This window comes from Homarus americanus, unplaced genomic scaffold, assembly GCF_018991925.1.
Source record: "Homarus americanus isolate GMGI-L3 unplaced genomic scaffold, GMGI_Hamer_2.0 scaffold26271, whole genome shotgun sequence".
Lineage (NCBI taxonomy): Eukaryota > Metazoa > Arthropoda > Malacostraca > Decapoda > Nephropidae > Homarus > Homarus americanus.
In genome coordinates, this window is record NW_024752330.1 from 39,112 (window position 1) to 57,564 (window position 18,453).

The following is an 18,453-nucleotide window of genomic DNA, read 5'->3' on the forward strand; positions in this document are numbered from 1 at the left end:
GCGACAAGTGGCGGCACCGCCTTTATTGGATGGCTGTATCGGCGGCAGTAAAATACAAGAATGAGGGCGTAACGCCGCGGGCGATTAACGGCGGCAGGGAGGCCATAACCAGTATGCACCGCTTCACGGCGATTAACGGCGTAAACAGGAAACAGGCAGCGGTAATCGCCTTACGGGCGATTAACGGCGCTGGGGCGATAAGAATGAGTGGCGGCAATCGCCTGGCGCGATTAACGCGGAAGGCAGTGGCGGCAATCGCCTTTACGGCTATTAACGGCGCAGGGCCGGCAAGAATAGTGGCGGCAATCGCTCACGAAGCATTAACGCGCAGGAGGCGAGTAAGAATGAGTGGCGGCAACGCTTTACCGGCGACGAACGCGCAGGGGGCCATATAAGAATGAGGGCGGCAACGCCTGACGGGCTATTAACGGCAGGGGGCCATAAGAATGAGATGCAATCGCCTGAAGGGCGACTAACGCGTGAGCCGAAGAATGAGTGGCGGCAATCGCCCTCGGGCGATTAACGGCGCAGGAGGCCATAAGAATGAAAGTGGCGTAACGCCTACGTGGCGACACCATGCAGGGGAGGCGATAAGAATAGTGGCGGCAATCGCCTTACGGCGATTAACGCAAGTGCAGGGGGCCATAAGAATGAGTGGCGGCAATCGCCTTACGGGCGACATTAACGGGCGGGGGCCAGTAAGAATGAGTGGCGCGCAACGCCTTTACGGGCGATTAACGGCGCGGGAGGCCATAAGAGTGGCGCAACGCCTTACGGGCGACACAACGGCCGCGCAGGGGAGGCTGCAAGAATTTAGTGAAGTGCGCAATCGCCTGCGCGATTAACGCGGCAGGGAGGCTGGCGGCGATTGCGGCGCAATCGCTACGGCGATTAACGGCGGTAGGTGCCATAAGAGAGGGCGCAATCGCCTTTACGGGCGATTAACGGTAAAATGGCAAGAGTGGCGCAACGCTTACGGCGATTAACGGCGCAGGGGCGATATGAATGAGTGCGCATCGCTTTTACGGATGCATTAACGCGTGCAGGGGGCGAGCAGAATGAAAGGCAATCGCCTCACGGGCGATTAATGCCAAAATTACAAGAATGAGTGGCGGCAACGCTCACGGGCGATTTAACGGCGGTAGGGCCATAAGAATGAGTGGCGGCAACGCCCACGGCGATTAACCACGGCAAAGGAGCGCTATAAGAATGGCGCGCGTAACGCTTTACGGCGATTAACGGCGGCAGGAGGCGATAAGAATGAGTGGCGTAATCGCCTTTACGGGCGATTAACGGGCGCAGTAAAATAAGAAGCAGGCGGCAATCACTTTACGGGCGATTAACGCAGGGGGCCATAAGAACAGTGGCGCACCGCCCGGGCGATTAACGGCGCAGGGAGGCCATAAGAATGAGTGGCGGCAACGCTTTACGGGCGGCCACGGCGTAAATGGGTGAATGAGTGGCGGCAATCGCCTACGGGCGATTAACGGCGGCAGGGGGCTATAAGAATGAGTGGCGGCGGCAACGCCTTGACGGGCATTAACGGCGTAGGGGGCCATAAGAATGAGTGGCGCAATCGCCTTCACGGCGATTAACGGCGGCAAAACGCGCACGAGTGGCTGCAATCGCCTTACGGCGACAATCTGGGCGTAAAGCCGCTAAGAATGAGTGGCTGCAATCGCCTTACGGGCGATTAACGCGCGCAGGGGGGCCATAAGAATGAAAGTGCGGCGGCAATCGCCTTACGGGCGATTAACCGCGGCAGGGGGCCATAAGAATGAAGTGGCGGCAATCGCCTTTACGGGCGATTAACGGGCGTAGTAAACAGCTGAGGGCGGCAATCGCCTGACGGCTTATTAACGCGTGCAGGGGGCCATAAGAATGAAGTGGCGCACCGCCCACGGCGATTAACGGCGCAGGGAGGCCATAATGAGTATGCACCGCCTTACGGGCGATTAACGGCGGCAGGGGGCGATAAGAATGAAGGGCGGCGCAACGCTCACGGGCGATTAACGGCGGCAGGAGGCGATAAGAAGCGAGTGGCGGCAACGCCCACGGGCTTATTAACGCAAGTAGGAGGGCCAAAAAGAATGAGGTGGCGGCGCAACGGCCACGGCGATTAACGGCGGCAGGGGAGGCCATAAGAATGAGTGCGGCAACGCCTTACGGGCGACACACACCCGCGCAGGGGGGCCGCGGCGAATGAGCGGGCGCAACGCCCGGCGATTAACGGCGGCAGGGGCTTGGCAAGAATGAGTGGGCGCACCGCCACGGGCGCATTAACGGTGGCAGGGGGGCCATAAGATGAGTGGGCGCCAATCGCCTGACGGGCGTATTAACGCGCAGGGGAGGCCGATAAGCATGAGTGGGCGTGCAGGAGGCGATAAGAATGAAGTGGCGGCAATCGCCTTACGGGCGGACACGGCGCAGGGGCCAAGACAATCACAATCTAATGATCTAGTGAAGGAAAACTCTGTCCCTGTGTTCTTAAGCACAAGTCAGTAGAATTGAAGGAGGTTTTGGTGTTGGAAGAGCAGAGATACAGGTTTCACAGCTAGGCTTATTCAGTTTGGACACAACAAAGCCATACTTTCTATACCAATGTTCACCTATCTCGCACCTTAATCAATTTTTTTTCTAATTTAAAAGCAATTGGTTGGGACAGTTTGTTACAGCATCACCTTGTTTAGCCCCGACCCATTTATACACCCGATCATAGCTCACTCGGCCGCCCAACGAACTGGAGAATCTGGATATTTACACTGTAGATCAACTAATCCCAACCTAGCAGATTAGGTTAGGGTTACAGACCTGTGTAAATATCCCGGTATATATATATATAAGAGAGAGAGAGAGAGAGAGAGAGAGAGAGAGAGAGAGAGAGAGAGAGAGAGAGAGAGAGAGAGGAGGGAAGATTTTCATGTATTAATAATTAGTATCCAACCTCAATACCTCTTTAAATCCATCAACAAACCAAGGAAGCAACCTATAATCTTTAAGAATGAAAGCTAGCTTAGGAAATGAAGTTAATGAAGAAAGCAAGATGAGTACATCCAGCACGAGCAGTTTTAGCAAAAGATTATTAAAAGCCATTGCCCCCTAACTCAGTGAACGTCATATTTACAGTTTACAAAGAATAAATTTGAGATGATATAATGAGTGCATATACAGAAATAATGTTGGAGGTCATTCTCGCCAGATATAGATATATACGGGCCCCTGATGGAACAGCGCTGGGTTAAAATGACTCTGGACGTAAGGGTTGGTATGTAGGGACGAGGGGCAAGTGTGTTAGAGAGAAGTAATAGTTTATACTATTTATGCATATTGAGAGTGTAACTAATCGTGACAATATTCTTGCACTGTGTTTAAGTAAATGGCTGGAAATTGGTAAACAATCAACAAAATAAAATGCATAGCATACTTTTGTTTTCAGAGTAATGACTCACACTTTATGTTCTACTTTGTTATCAATAATTTATCTTTATATAAAGATGGAAAGTTGAAGGATAATCTTAAGTTTTATATGAGCTATAATAAAAATACAATTGATCATATACAGCGTAATTTATTGTTTGCATTTCTAAAAATAATTGTCTAAAAATATTATTTTACGTAGGAGGCGGACATTGGTCTTGGCCCCTTTGGTGTGAGCGCCACTCGAGCTGAGATGGTGGACTTCACGAGGGAGATATTAACAGAGACAGCGAGGATCATGGGAGGTCGGGGTCTGCCGGAGATGAATCCTTGGGGATTCCTACTGCCCCTGGCACCGCTGGTGTGGGTGGGCATCCTGACGGCGATGCTGGTGGTACCTGCTGTGGTATTCTTCCTATGGTCAATTACCGGGTTAAGAAATAACGATGATACTGTTAGCTCCTCCGATATGTTTTTTTGTTACCTTCGTGTATTTTTACAACAAGGTAAGTTGGTAAGTTCACAACAAATAGGTAGAGTAACTTTTATGCATTTAAGCATGCCTCTCTCTCTCTCTCTCTCTCTCTCTCTCTCTCTCTCTCTCTCTCTCTCTATATATATATATATATATATATATATATATATATATATATATATATATATATATATATATATATATATATTGTTACGCCGTCTCTCAATTTACTTTAATATCCAGGTTCTAGGCGTAACCAAACAAAAAAGTGAAGTAAATTAAAAGGGAATAAAAATAAATAAAGTAAACCTTTAAGAATTTAATTGATAAGGAAGGTAGAAGCACATGGAATAGGTGGATCATTATTAAAATGGATTAGGTCATGGTTAACTGGTAGGAAACAAAGAGTCAGCATAAATGGATTTAAGTCAGACTGGGGTGCGGTCAAAAGCGGAGTTCCCCAGGGATCTGTATTAGGCCCTCTGCTATTTGTTATATTCATTAATGATCTTGATTTAGGTATAACTAGTAGGATTAGTAAATTTGCAGATGATACCAAAATGGGGAGAGTGATAAATTCAGACAGTGACTTTGAACACCTTCAAAGAGATCTAGATACCTTACATGAGTGGTCAGTAGACTGGCAAATGAATTTTAATACTGATAAATGCAAGGTACTACAGATAGGGAAGACGACTACAAACGTTAAGTATAAACTAGGTAACACGGAAATAGAAAACTCAGATTGAGAAAAAGATCTAGGTGTATTTGTTGGCAACGACTTGAAACCTAGAAAACAATGTATTAGCGTTCGCAACAAGGCAAACAGGATTCTTGGGTTCATATCTAGGAGTGTGAGTAACAGAACTGCTGACGTTATCTTGAAACTTTACCTAGCATTAGTGAGGCCACACATGGATTATGCGGTTCAATTCTGGTGTCCTTATTATAGAATGGACATAGATTCTTTGGAGAGAGTACAAACAAGAATGACAAAAATGATCCATAATATTAAAAACCTTCCATATGAAGAAAGACTGAAAAGCTTAGGCTTGCATTCATTAGAGAGGCGTAGAGTTAGGGGAAATATGATAGAGGTGTTCAAGTGGGTAAGTGGGATTAACAAGGGTAAAATGGAAGATGTTCTGAAGCTCAGTAATAACGAAATAACTAGAACAAATGGCTTTAAATTAGATAAATTCCGATTCAGAAAAGATATAGGCAAGCACTGGTTTGGTAATAGAGTTGTGGATATGTGGAATAGGCTACCGAGTGCTATAGTAGGAACGGGGACGCTAGAGAGCTTCAAGACGAAGTTGGATAGACACATGGAAGTGCTGGGATGGGTGTGAAAGGGATCTGCCCTGTATGGGCCAGTCGGCCTCCTGCAGTATCCCACTTTCTTATGTTCTTATGTAAAGAGCCTCGTAGGCTGTCACAACATAAGAACATAAGAATGGAGGAAACTGCAGCGGGCCTATTGGCCCATCCTGGGCAGTCCCGTTTACACCCAACCCCTATTGCTAATATGAGCATCCAACCTATGTTTGAAGCAATTGAGCTTATTCGAGTTAATGATGATATTTGTTAACTTGTTCCATTCATCCACTACTCTGTTTCCAAACCAGTGTTTACCTATTTCACACCTAAATCTAAATTTGTCTAATTTAAAACCATTGTTACGAGTTCGCTCCTAGTTGGATAGTTTGAGTACCTTTGTAATGTCCCCTTTGTTTAGCCCTGCCTTCCACTTATACACCTCTATCAGGTCGCCCCTCGCTCTACGTCTCTCAAGGGAGTGCAAATTAAGATGCTTTAACCTGTCTCTATACTCAAGGTTCCTAATGCCCGGGATTAGTCTTGTCATTCTCCTCTGAATTCTTTCCAAGGATTCTATATCCATTCTGTAATACCGTGACCAGAACTGAACTGCGTAATCCAGGTGTGGTCTCACAAGAGCAAGATACAGTTTTAGGATGACCTCGCTAGTCTTGTAACTAACACTCCTTTGCATGAACCCAAGTACTTTATTAGCCTTGTTACGAGCAAAAACACATTGTTTACTTGGCTTAAGGTTCCTTCTTATCATTACTCCTAAATCTCTCTCGCAGTCGGATTTCTCTATGGCATCGTTGTTCATCTGGTATCTGGTTTCCCTGTTTACATCTCCTATACTGAGTACTTTACATTTGTCGACGTTGAATTTCATCTGCCATTTTTCAGACCATTCGAAAATTTTTTTTAGATCTTTCTGTAGTTTTGCCGAGTCCTCGTCAGATTTGATAACACGGCCTATTTTAGTGTCATCAGCAAATTTACTTATGTTGCTGTCAATGCCGATATCTATGTCGTTTATGTATATAATAAAGAATAATGGCCCAAGTACTGAGCCTTGGGGAACTCCACTTGTGACGTTGCTCCAATGGGACTTAGTGCCGTTAATGCTCACTCGCTGTTTCCTGTCCTGTAACCACGCCCTAATCCATTTAAGGATGTCACCTTTGATGCCATGAGCTTCTACCTTTCTAATTAGTCTTTCGTTGGGAACTCTGTCGAAGGCTTTGCTAAAGTCGAGATATACCACATCATAATTGTGCCCCTCGCCCACCGATTTGAAAACTGATGAAAAGAATGTTAATAGATTAGTTAGGCAAGAACGTCCGCTTGTGAAGCCATGCTGGGAATCATTGATCAATCGGTGCTTCTCCAGGTGATTTCGAATAGAGTTTGAAATGATTGCTTCCAGTAATTTGCCTACTATTGATGTTAGACTGATTGGGCGGTAGTTAGAGGATAGTGATCTATCCCCTTCTTGAAAATCGGTATTACATTCGCTATCCTCCAGGATTCTGGTACTACACCTGTTTTTTATGACGCATGTTAAACAACTTTGCTAAGGGCATACTAAGCTCTTCCTTACATTCCTTTAATACTCTGGCAAATATCTCATCGGGACCAGGTGACTTATTAGGCTTTAGTTTGTCTATTTGCTTACTAACATCGTTACTAGTCACTACTATCTCACTTAATTTTTTTCTTCACTATCTCTGAATAGAGTCGGTGCCTCGGGTATCATGTTTAAATTTTCGGTGGTGAAAACTGTTGAAAAATATTTATTCAAATTATTGCTCATTTCTCCGTCGTTATCAGTGAGCTCGCCGAAGTCTGACCGTATTGGTCCAATCTTTTCTCGTGTTTTAGTTTGATACATTTGGTAGATTCCTTTGGGGTTTGTCTTCGCCTCCCTTGCTATCCTTACCTCATTATTCCTCTTTGCTTTCCTTATTTCGGTTTTAACCCTACTCGCCAATAACCTATAATAGTCCCAGAAGTGAATTTCGCCACGATTTATCCTTCTACCTATAGCCTTCCTTTGGCCAATGATGTTCTTTAAATAATTATTTATCCATTTAGCATCATTATTGTCTGATCTGAGTTTTTTGTATGGTATGTTCTGCCTTTGTGCATTAAGTAACTCACTATTTAAATTGTCGTGGAACTCGGCAATCTCAGATCTCGTTATCAGGTCGGTGTCATCTGTCAGGTTCACAGCCAAGAGCGACACCCCCTCTCTCAGCTGCCTCTTTAAACTGTCAAAGTTTGCCCTTCTGAAATCTGGTACTTTAGTGGAATTTTCCTTACGTCTGCCCTGAAAATCTAACTGGAATCGAATTTCTTTGTGATGGCTGTTTGCAAGTTCGTTCCCTACCTCGACATTGCTAATTAGGTTTCTCTGTTCCACAGAACTAAGTCCAGTATATTATCGAAACTTTTAAGACACAAATGATACTAAACATCGAAACATCAAAAGAATAAAAATAAAACATTGGATTACGTTAACACTGAAATTAATTACAGTAGAACAACACTGAATTACTTAAATGCAACTAAGCAAACACTGATGGACACACAAGAGACATAAATAGGTACTCACATAGATATACCACATTGGTGGCGACAGGAACAACACTGTAATAAAATAAAGTAAGGAACAGGTGACGGGTGTCACTCAAAAGAACGTGAACTGAATGACAAGAGGGACTGGACAGCCCTCCGTCTACTGGTGAACACTATATATAGGGTCCAGCTCCCGCCAATGCGACCAGCCAGCCTGTGAAACATGGATCATTTAACAATGCAGATGGTCTTTAGGGAAACAATGAATGCTTGTTACAATACTAAATGAAGGAATAAGATGGGCTTGAACAAATATAATAGTAAATATAACACATCATTACAGGAATAATATAGAACAACATGGAAGCATGTTATATAACAACAAAAAATAGAAAAATACGACACGGTCGTAACAATATATATATATATATATATATATATATATATATATATATATATATATATATATATATATATATATATATATATATATATATATGCAAATAAATCACTGTAGGTGCGCGTGATCCAGGTATATGCTGATAACCACAAGGAAAAAGAAAACACGAAGTTTCCAAGCGCTTTAGTGTACAGTAATTCACATCTTCAGGGGTGAGTACAAACTAAAGTAGAAGTGCAGAACAAGTTATATATACAGAGGAGGGTGAGATCAGGTCCACAAAGGTCAAGTATAGGTAATGACCCTACTAATCTTCACAAAAGCACCTCAGCGGTCGGTAGTCAGGTCAGAGGGAAAACTGACCCAACCTTCTCACCTGGTTACAAATCTTCTTAATTACAAAATTGTCCAATTTGTACATACCATTACTCAAATTCATGTTAACGGATTCGGTATGTTTAATGAGACTAGATTCTATAATGTTCCTACTGTCAATTGAATTACAAGGTAATATTGAGGAGGCATTACCCGGGGGATAATAAACATTGCATTGTATGTGTGTTTGTGTGTTTGTGTGTAGTGATGATGGAAGGTATTATATGTAGCGATGATGGATGGTGTTATATGTAGTGATGATGGATGATGATGTTATATGTAGTGATGATGGATGGTGTTATATGTAGTGATGATGGATGGTGTTATATGTGATGGTTACAAGTGTTCCCTGAAGAATGCAGTGATGGGTAGGGAAACACCGGGTAACATTGAAGTCCGTTTATTATGGATGAGAGAAATACAAGTGGTGACTAGTGTGTGCCATGCATGGCTCACACAGTCAGACTGAGGCTGCCTTGCCATATGGCAGCCTCGGAGCATTGTTGCCACATAACACGTGCAGTGTTGCCACGTAATTATATATATAAATGCTACTCGGCAGAGTAGCTTATTTACAGGGTTGCTACTCGGCACAGTAGCTTATTTACAGGGTTGCTACTCGGCACAGTAGCTTATTTACAGGGTTGCTACTCGGCACAGTAGCTTATATACATAACCTACATCTCCCTCCCCCCTCACGCTCATAGTCTTTGTCTTCAGCGGACTTCTTAGTCCTAAGTCGCTCCGAGCGTCGAGGTGCACTGTGGGGCGGATCCTCGTGAGGTGTAGGTGACTCGTCCTCGGTCAGGGGGCCAGCAGCAGGGGGTGGGACTGGCCGGAGGAAACGGCGGTTCCTCCACCAGACACGGCCGCTCGGCATCCTGACCTTGTGGTCCAGCGACCGGCCGACGCCCATTACTATGCCCACTTTGTCCCAACGTGTCGTCGTCGGGTCCTGGACGCGGACAAGGGCACCAATCTCCAGCGGCTGAAGAGGGCGGGCACGGTAGTCATACCGAGCCTTGGCGTCCTGGGCACGTGAAGCGGCGCGGCGGTCGCAGCTCTCGGCTCTGGTCTGCCACTCCTTCGCAAAGGCCTTGGCGTGTGCAGGAACGCAAGAGCGGAGAGGGTGACCATACAGGATCTGGGCAGGGTAGCGTCCTGTGTGGGTGGGAGTGGACGCGGGTTCTGGGCAGCTCTGTGTGGCAGCGCCAGGCGCGTCGCTCGTCGACTCACGCACCCTGCTGGCGGTGTAACAAGCAGCTGGGATCTGCTCGGGAAAGCCTCTGGGTACCACGCATAACTCTTTGAGGTGCTCCCACGACAACAAGGGTGTAGTGAGAGTAGGCTGCACGTCGATCCATCCGTGACACGACCTGTCGCCGTAAGTGATCTCCCCTTGAAAGGAGCCCACAGCGTCCGGCATCTGGGAACCGTCGGCATTGTAGTACTGCAGCTGCGGCGGTGGTCCCAGGCCGCGTTTGGTGAGGCGCAGGTTCTGGAGGTGCTTCAACCCAATCACCGTAGCATCGGCGCCGGTGTCCGGTATCACCTCGATGTGACCCGACACATCACCGTGTGTGACGGCGACGCGGATAGTAGGGGAAGGGGTAGCCCTGGGGCGTGTGGTCGAGTCCACCCTCCTGATGTGACTCCACTGCTGCTTGGGACTGCGTGGGCCATCTGGAGGGGGCTGCGTGCGAACCAACCCGAGGGAAGTGCGCTGCTTTCCTCCTCGTCTCGGGCTTTTGGGCTTGGGTTGGCGGGAGCACTTGTCGTAGTGTCCATAGCGACCGCAGGCCTGACACTTGCGGCCTCGTGCAAGGCAGCTGTCTGTGTTAGACCAGTGGCCCCTAAGGTCACATCCACGACACAGTGCGTCGGCGGCCGGGCATGTCTTGGGGCTGTGCTGCTTTCCACAGCTGCCACAGGAAGCACTAGGCGGAGGCGTGGAAGAACGTGTGGCAGCCTTCGCGTTGTTGGCCGCCTTCTTACCCTTCTTGTACTGTGAGATAGCTCTCACAGCAGGTGGGGCCTGTAAGGCAGAGGTGGCGGACTTGGTGGCCTCGTACGACCGACATTCAGTCACTACCACCTGGAGTGTGGAGGAAGCGTCCAGGGGGATGAGTCGCTGCACAAACTCTTCGTGCCTGACACCTGTCAAGATCCCGTGCTTGATCCAGGCTTCCTCACATTCCCGGCTGTGCGCCTTGCAGACGTCGATCTCCTCTGACAAACTCTTCAAGTGTACAAAAAAGTCGTCAAAGGATTCGTTCTCCGCCTGCTTGCAGCTGGTGAAGGCGCGGCGACGTAAAGCCTCGTTATTCCGACCTTTAACGTGCTCCTGTAAAAGGTCGAGCACATCCGTCACTGAAGATGTAGAATCGGGAGGCACTTGCAACGTGTGCTCCAAAACTCTCTGGGTCTCCAGCAACAAACACTTCCGCAGTTGGATGAGCTGTTTGTTTGGAGGCATGCTGTCAAGGTCCACCATCGTGGAGTAATCTGTCCAACGCCGCCTCCACTCACGAAAAAGCTGAAATGTGACGTCTGGTGAGAGGGCGGGTGGGGGTTGAACAGATGCCTTGGGAGCTGTTGGGGTAGCAAGAGTGCCTGCAGGACGCTGGTGTGGTGGAGGAGGGAGGGTACTGGCGCCTATATGCGCGCTACCTGCGAGTGAGGGAGGGTGGGTTAGCGCCAGGGTCGCCAATAGTGCCTCAAAACGCAACTTTTCCTCCTCTCTTCGTGTCTCCTCCCTCTGAAGTTCCATCTCTCTGCGTCTCTCGTCCCGGTCGTCCATCCACCTCAGAATTGTGGCAATGTCCGTCACTGGAGGTGGAGGATGAGAGTCTGCGCCCGGTGGAGGGGAAGGTGGTGGGGAGTCGTGTCTCCCATCTTGACGTTGTCCCTTCTTACCGCCCATCTTAGTGTGTGCGTGGACTGCACTGTTTAGTATATAAAGTGGCGCCTCAACAGCTCGAACCCGCCGCCTGCCAAACGCAAACAGCTCCACAGAAATAATGCAGGAGTCCACTGTTCTGTCCTTGAGTAAGTGCGTGCGTGCGTGTCGTAATGTCTGAGACATAGATGCACTTCGTGGTGGCCTTAATGCCGGTAGCTACCGACGCGGGGGTGAGACCGTCAGTGTCTCCGGGATATCACAGGAAGAATTATGCGCCTCGTGCTCCGTGGGTACCACAAAAACAGGCCAATGCACTGACACTACCTGCCACCGTCACTAAAGAAGCACTGTGACGGCCCAACCTTACTACTGTCGCGGCGAAACCTGGCGCACCAACACACTAGTCATGTAGCGCACATCGCCGGCCCTGATGTAACCCGTCGGCATAGTTCACACCTTTGTAGTCCACAGATCCTAGTCACTGCGCCATGATAGTTTAAGTGTTCCCTGAAGAATGCAATGATAGTGAAACACCGGGTAACACTGAAATCCGTTTATTATGGATAGAGAGAAATACAAGTGGTGACTAAACGTGTGCCATACCGCGTCTCACAATCAGACTGAGGGCTGCCTTGCCCATAGCAGCCTCGGGAACTAATATTGCCAAATAACGCGTGCAGTGTTGCCCGTAATTATATATATAAATGCTACCGGCACAATGGCTTATTTACAGTTGCTATACTGTTAAAGGTGACAGAATCACCAACCTACAATATGTAGTGATGATGAATGATGTTATATGTATGTTGATATTGATGGATGTTGTTATGTATAGTCATGATGGAAATTTGGTGTGTTATAGGTAGTGATGATTTTACAATAAAAGAGAATAACAGTTTAATGCCTAAAATATACTTTGCTGTACCGTTGTAGTGGAACTTACATACACCATTAATGAACTAATGATGGAAGAAAGAAGTTTTGGGGACTGAACAATTGAGGAGACAATGTGGAGCCCCTGGAGGGTGGCGTCCTACCTTGGCCTAGCGAATGAGACGCCCGGACCAAACTTGGCATGGATAGCAAGTGTTTCCTTGCTTCTCTCATGGACAGTTCTATGTTGGATGCTACAGAGTGGGAACTGGCAAAAATCTGTACATACTTGCTGCTAATGGCAAAACCAAAAATGTGGTCTACCCTAATACACTACAGTGAGACAATGTGGAGCCTCCCGGAGGGTGGCGTCCTACTGTGTGTGTCCGCACCAGCATCTCTGAAACTACTTTACCGATCTGTAGTGATGATGGATGGTGCTATATGTAGTGATGATGGATGGTGTTATATGTAGTGATGATGGATGATGTTATACGTAGTGATGATGGATGGTGGTATATGGTGTGATGATGGATGAGGTTATATGTAGTGATAATGGGTGGTATTATATGTAGTGATGATTAGACAATAAAATAATAACAGTTTAATGCTAAAAAAGTATACTTTGCTGTACCGTTGTAGTGGAACTTACATACACCGTTAATGAACTATTGATGGAAGAAGAAGTTTTGGGGGCTGAACAGTGAGACAATGTGGAGCCTCCCGAGGGTGGCGCTCAACATGGCCTAGCGGATGAGCAGTTCGAAAGGCGGCGATTCTGCTAGTATATTATATTATATTAATAAAATCACACAGGAAAAGTGGAAACAATACTCCTGTATATAAATATATATATATATATATATATATATATATATATATATATATATATATATATATATATATATATATATATATATATATATATATATATATATATATATATATATATATATATATATATATATATATATATATATATATATGTATATATATATTTGACGAATTATCGACCTATTGAAGTATAATTATTTCTTTCCGTCAAAAAAAAGTTTAGTTTGTGACTATATCTTGCCAGGAAGCACTGTGTCTCCTGACCCGTGGTGGGAGAGGACAGTGTTAGCCGTGTGGATGATAACCATGTTGGTGTTGACCAAGAGCTACGCCGGCAACCTCATGTCCAATTTAGCTGTGAGATACATCCCTCAACCCTATCAGTCTCTCCGGGACGTGCTTGACGACCCCTCTGTCACTATGATATGGGAGGCCAACAACGCTTACGTGCAATATTACCGCGTGAGTTTTTTTTTTTTTTACCCATTCCGCATTTTCTAAAGGAACTGAGGTGTTAATAAGGTATTCGTGATTTTATTGTAATCTGCACCTTAACACAGTCAATAATAAATATTTTTTTTTTTCTGCCATTTCTATCTTCTATGTTTAATTAAGCCACGTGTTTGCTCTATAGAATATCTCGGGCCTCATTTTTTACCAGGCTGTGGAATCTGGCGTGTTCCGAGAAATAGCTGACTTGGAATCTGAAGGACGCATTAAGTATGTGAGGAGCACAGAGTTCCCCAGTAGCATTGATATCTTCGTCAGGAATGGCGACCACGTCTTGATAGCAGAGGATCGTTACGAGAGAGTCCTCATGGCTCAAGATTTCTCACGAACAGGTGCAAAAAAAAATATTACATATTTTCGTATATTAGACACGAATTTCAACGCACCATTGAAGTAAATTACAGTCCCAGGTTTCAAGGGTTCCCTAGAACCACAATGTAATATATCAAATTACACATTTTCCCCACTCCGCGCCATCAGAATGCTTCCTCAATATTCAAAGAATTTAATTGAATATACCCCCACTTATTCGCCCTTGAATCAATGAAACAACTGATTGTTAATTAACCTGAAATTAAAATAATTTGCATATTTGCTCCTGAGAGGTCGGTGTGACTTCTACTCGTCCAGATCAAGGTTCTTGCCCTTCATGTCTTCAATGGTTGGCGCGAAAGACAGTCCTTTGGTTCCTGTCATTAGTGTTGGGTAATTGTGATATCTTTTATTGTTTTATTTTTCAATATATTTATATATGTATATATATATATATATATATATATATATATATATATATATATATATATATATATATATATATATATATATATATATATATATATATATATATATATATATATATATATATATATATATATATATATTACAACTTCGTATTGGTTCCTTCTGTTACTTCAAGAAATTACCAGAATAGTTTTTTGACACTGAAAACTCGCGAATCAATTTTTCTTGTGATGCGATAAACTATTCATGAGCTCTATTGTGGTGTGCAAGAATTCGAGCTGTTGAAGTGTCAATCTTCCCTTTACAGCATCAAGGCGGTGACTCAGACAGGATTGTACGACCAGTGGACGGAGAATTACATGCCTAATGCTACTTTCTGTGCACATCCACCTACCAAAATTACCGTCAACACCTCATTAACCTTCCACAACCTCTGGGTGAGCTAACCTAACATCACATATAAAAGAACAATTAACCTCATATTAGTACTATCATTGGCATCTGAAGTCCCTTTGGCAGTTGTATAACCCTCTATAATATATTGCGTGTTTCAGGGGATGTTCGCAGTGATCCTCGGAGGACACGTCGTCAGCATTCTCATATTGGGGCTCGAGCTCCTAAATGTTAGACTATTTCGCCTCTGAATGTACGATCACACGAAGGCGAGAAATGATATCACCTACATCCCTTCATAACTTCATAGGAGAAAATATGAAGTCAACATACGTATTTATCTACAGTGACATGCTGCCTTAGGTGAGCAGACATTAACGAGGTAAACGTTGAACCAGATTCTCACCAATAAGGAATGAACTAAGCATAGTATAACGATAAAGTTTAACACAATGAATATTACATTACCTAGTTTCAGGTAATATAAATTATTTAATCATTCCACAGATAAATGATAATACACTCATTAGTTTGGCATCAGTAGGATATGGACACATACACTGTCTTATTTTATATTTGATATGTGTTAAGGCTACGTAAATTATGTTCCTGATCAACCACAAATTGCACAATTGTAAACTAAGCACAAATGTATCAATTTCATCAAGCAGCAAATATGCTAAGGTCATTTTATCATATTAAGACTTCTTGATTATGTAAATAAAATATGAGATATTTTGACAACTATGTGTTTCCTAACTTATTAATGTGGACATTCAACATTATCCACAGTACTTACTTTTCAATAGTGATATATTTGTTAAGTATGCATATACCATATAACTCGTATATATTGCAATTAACTAATAATATCAATTATATACACCTTGTTTTGTACTTCTCCTTAGTCTGTACTCACCCCTGAAGATGTGAATTACACGAAAGCGCTTGGCAACTTCGTGTTTTCTTTTTCCTTGTAGTTATCAGCATATACCTGGATCACGTGCACCTACAGTGATTTACTTGCATATATATATATATATATATATATATATATATATATATATATATATATATATATATATATATATATATATATATATATATATATATATATATATATATAAACTAGCTGAATCTCGCCCTCCGGGCGGCTCTTTCGCTAGGCCACGGTAGGACGCCGCCTTCCGGGAGGCTCCACATTGTCTCATTGTAGTGCATTAAGGTAAACCACATTTTTGGTTTTGCCATAAGCAGCAAGTATGTTCAGATTTTTGCCATTTCCCACTCTGGAGCATCCAACATAGAACTGTCCATGAGAGAAGCAAGGAAACACCAGGTTTAGGCCAACCATGGCTTTTGTAGATGGTCATGGCAAAGCTCACTTTAACCGGGAACTGAAGTCGCTTGAACTCAAATGGCAGGTCAGTGGTGATGAGAGGTATCCTTGGTATAAAAAGTCCTCTCCTTTAGCTTTTCCTGTCATTATTGTAGCTTCCAGTACATGTGGCATCATGTTCTTCTTGTGAGCGACTCGTCTCTCATTTTGAGTATGATGTCTCGTTTCTCAAACTCTTGATCGACAATCAGTATGGCTACTTCATTAACTACAGGAGCATTGAATCTTCTTTCATGTTCTCCCCTAGGGGTCGTGTCTGCTTTGATCCTGACTTTTTACTCGTCAAAAGGCATGCTTTCCAGGGCATTTTTAAATGACTGTACATACGTGTTGCGCTCATGCAGCATTTCTTGGATAGATAGGACAATGTCATGTCTGACACCTTGAATGTTGCCACACCTGATAGTAGTCTGCTTTTCATGATCTCCCATGAAGTAGATTTGGAGGAACTTTGCCTGCTCATCTTCCAGTGGTAAGAGGGATCCTGCTTTGTGATAGACTTGACCCTGGACTTTGAATGTGCTCACGAACTACTCTGGTAGCTCCAAAGGATGTCATCTGGAAGCATGAATTGTACTTCAGTATATTTTCCAAGAAGTGTTTTGACTCTGGTGTTGTTCCCAGCATGAGAGTCTTCAATGGTTGTGGTGGTTTTTCCAAATTTGGCAGTCGTACTTTCCCATGAGAGCAGCACAGTCCAGCAGATTCTCCTTTATACTTCTTTGCACCGCAGTGTTCACATTTCTTATCCCTCTGTTGCCAATGACAACAGAGGGATACTTTTCATATTCTATCTCATTGTCATAGTTAAGTGCTGCTCTTGCAAGTGGATGCCACTGTGTATTCTTTCTTAGAATTCTGGATCCCGCAGCTCTCTGTCTATTAGCATTCAAACGAATTTCATGCGCTTTATCATTTTCTAGAGAAAGCCTTTCTGCTGTTTGCTGTTTGTCAGCATTAAGACGGGATTCCCTTTCCTGATCTGTTTCCTGTGACCTACTGTCCGCTGTTCGCTCTCTCTGAGCATTAAGACGGGATTCCCTTTCCTGATCTGTTTCCTGTGACCGACTGTCCGCTGTTCGCTCCGGGCGAAAACATCCACGAGGTCACGGTGGACTGCCACCCTCCTGGAAGGCTCCACATTGTCTCACTATTTCAATCCCCCAAAACTTATTTCCATCAATAGTTCATTAACGGCAGTGTATAGGAACACATGTTTTTCACTACTGGCATTTTTGTAAAGTATATTTTTTAGCATTAAAATGTTGTGTATTTTAGTGTGTCTAATCATCACCATATAACACCACCCATCATCACAACATATAACACCATCCATCATCACTACATATAACACCATCACTCATCATATCTCTTTTCATCCATCATCACTGCATATAACACCATCCATCATCACTACATATAGCACCACCATCACTACTACCACCATCATCACTACCACCATCATTACCAATAGAACCAGTCTCTACCACCACCTATCACCACCAACATGCCGCTATCCTTATCACCACCACTACCACTGTCACTGCCACCGTCACCACCACTACATAATAGCATCATCCATCATCACTACACATATAACACCATCTAACATCTACATATAACACCATCCATCATCACTACATATAACACCATCCATCATCACTACATATAACACCATCATCATCACTACATATAACTCCATCCATCATCACTACATATAACACCACTCTGTCATCTTACTACATATAACACCATCCGTCATCACTACATATAACACCATCCGCCATCCTACATATAACACCACCCAGCATCACTACATTTTTAACACCATCATCATCACCATATAACACCACCCATCATCACTACATATAACAACATCCATCATCACTACATATATATCCATCATCACTACATATAACACCATCCATCATCACTGAATAAGTAAATTAGTTTCGAGATTTCATGCGGACACACAAAGACAAACACACAGGCATACTTATTTCTTTTATATATATATATATATATATATATATATATATATATATATATATATATATATATATATATATATATATATATATATATACCGCAAGTAACATGAATTTGAGTAAAGGCATGTACAAGCTGGACAATTTTGTAATTAAGATTTGTGATCAGGTGAGAAGGCCGGTCACTTGACCATCTGACCTGACCACCAACCGTTGTGTGCTATTTAAAGATTAGTAGGGTCATTACCT

General features: G+C 44.0%; 1 protein-coding gene across 1 annotated transcript; it reads left to right on the forward strand.

Moving 5' to 3' along the window:
* Positions 1 to 3,222: 3,222 nt before the first annotated feature.
* LOC121855042 (glutamate receptor-like) lies at positions 3,223 to 15,772 on the forward strand. The gene is made up of 7 exons (XM_042349869.1): positions 3,223 to 3,261; positions 3,620 to 3,923; positions 13,418 to 13,635; positions 13,835 to 14,015; positions 14,289 to 14,388; positions 14,732 to 14,861; positions 14,979 to 15,772. Exons 1-7 carry the CDS (start codon positions 3,223 to 3,225, stop codon positions 15,066 to 15,068), a joined length of 1,062 nt encoding a protein of 353 aa, XP_042205803.1. The 3' UTR covers positions 15,069 to 15,772.
* The last annotated feature ends 2,681 nt before the right edge of the window (positions 15,773 to 18,453 follow it).

Bases quoted from the DNA above. Each gene is read 5' to 3' on its own strand.
- LOC121855042 (XM_042349869.1), top strand. From the start codon at position 3,223: ATGGAACAGCGCTGGGTTAAAATGACTCTGGACGTAAGG. The intron at 3,262-3,619 runs GTTGGTATGTAG...TATTTTACGTAG, and splicing joins AAATGACTCTGGACGTAAGG to GAGGCGGACATTGGTCTTGG. The intron at 14,862-14,978 runs GTGAGCTAACCT...TGCGTGTTTCAG, and splicing joins TAACCTTCCACAACCTCTGG to GGGATGTTCGCAGTGATCCT.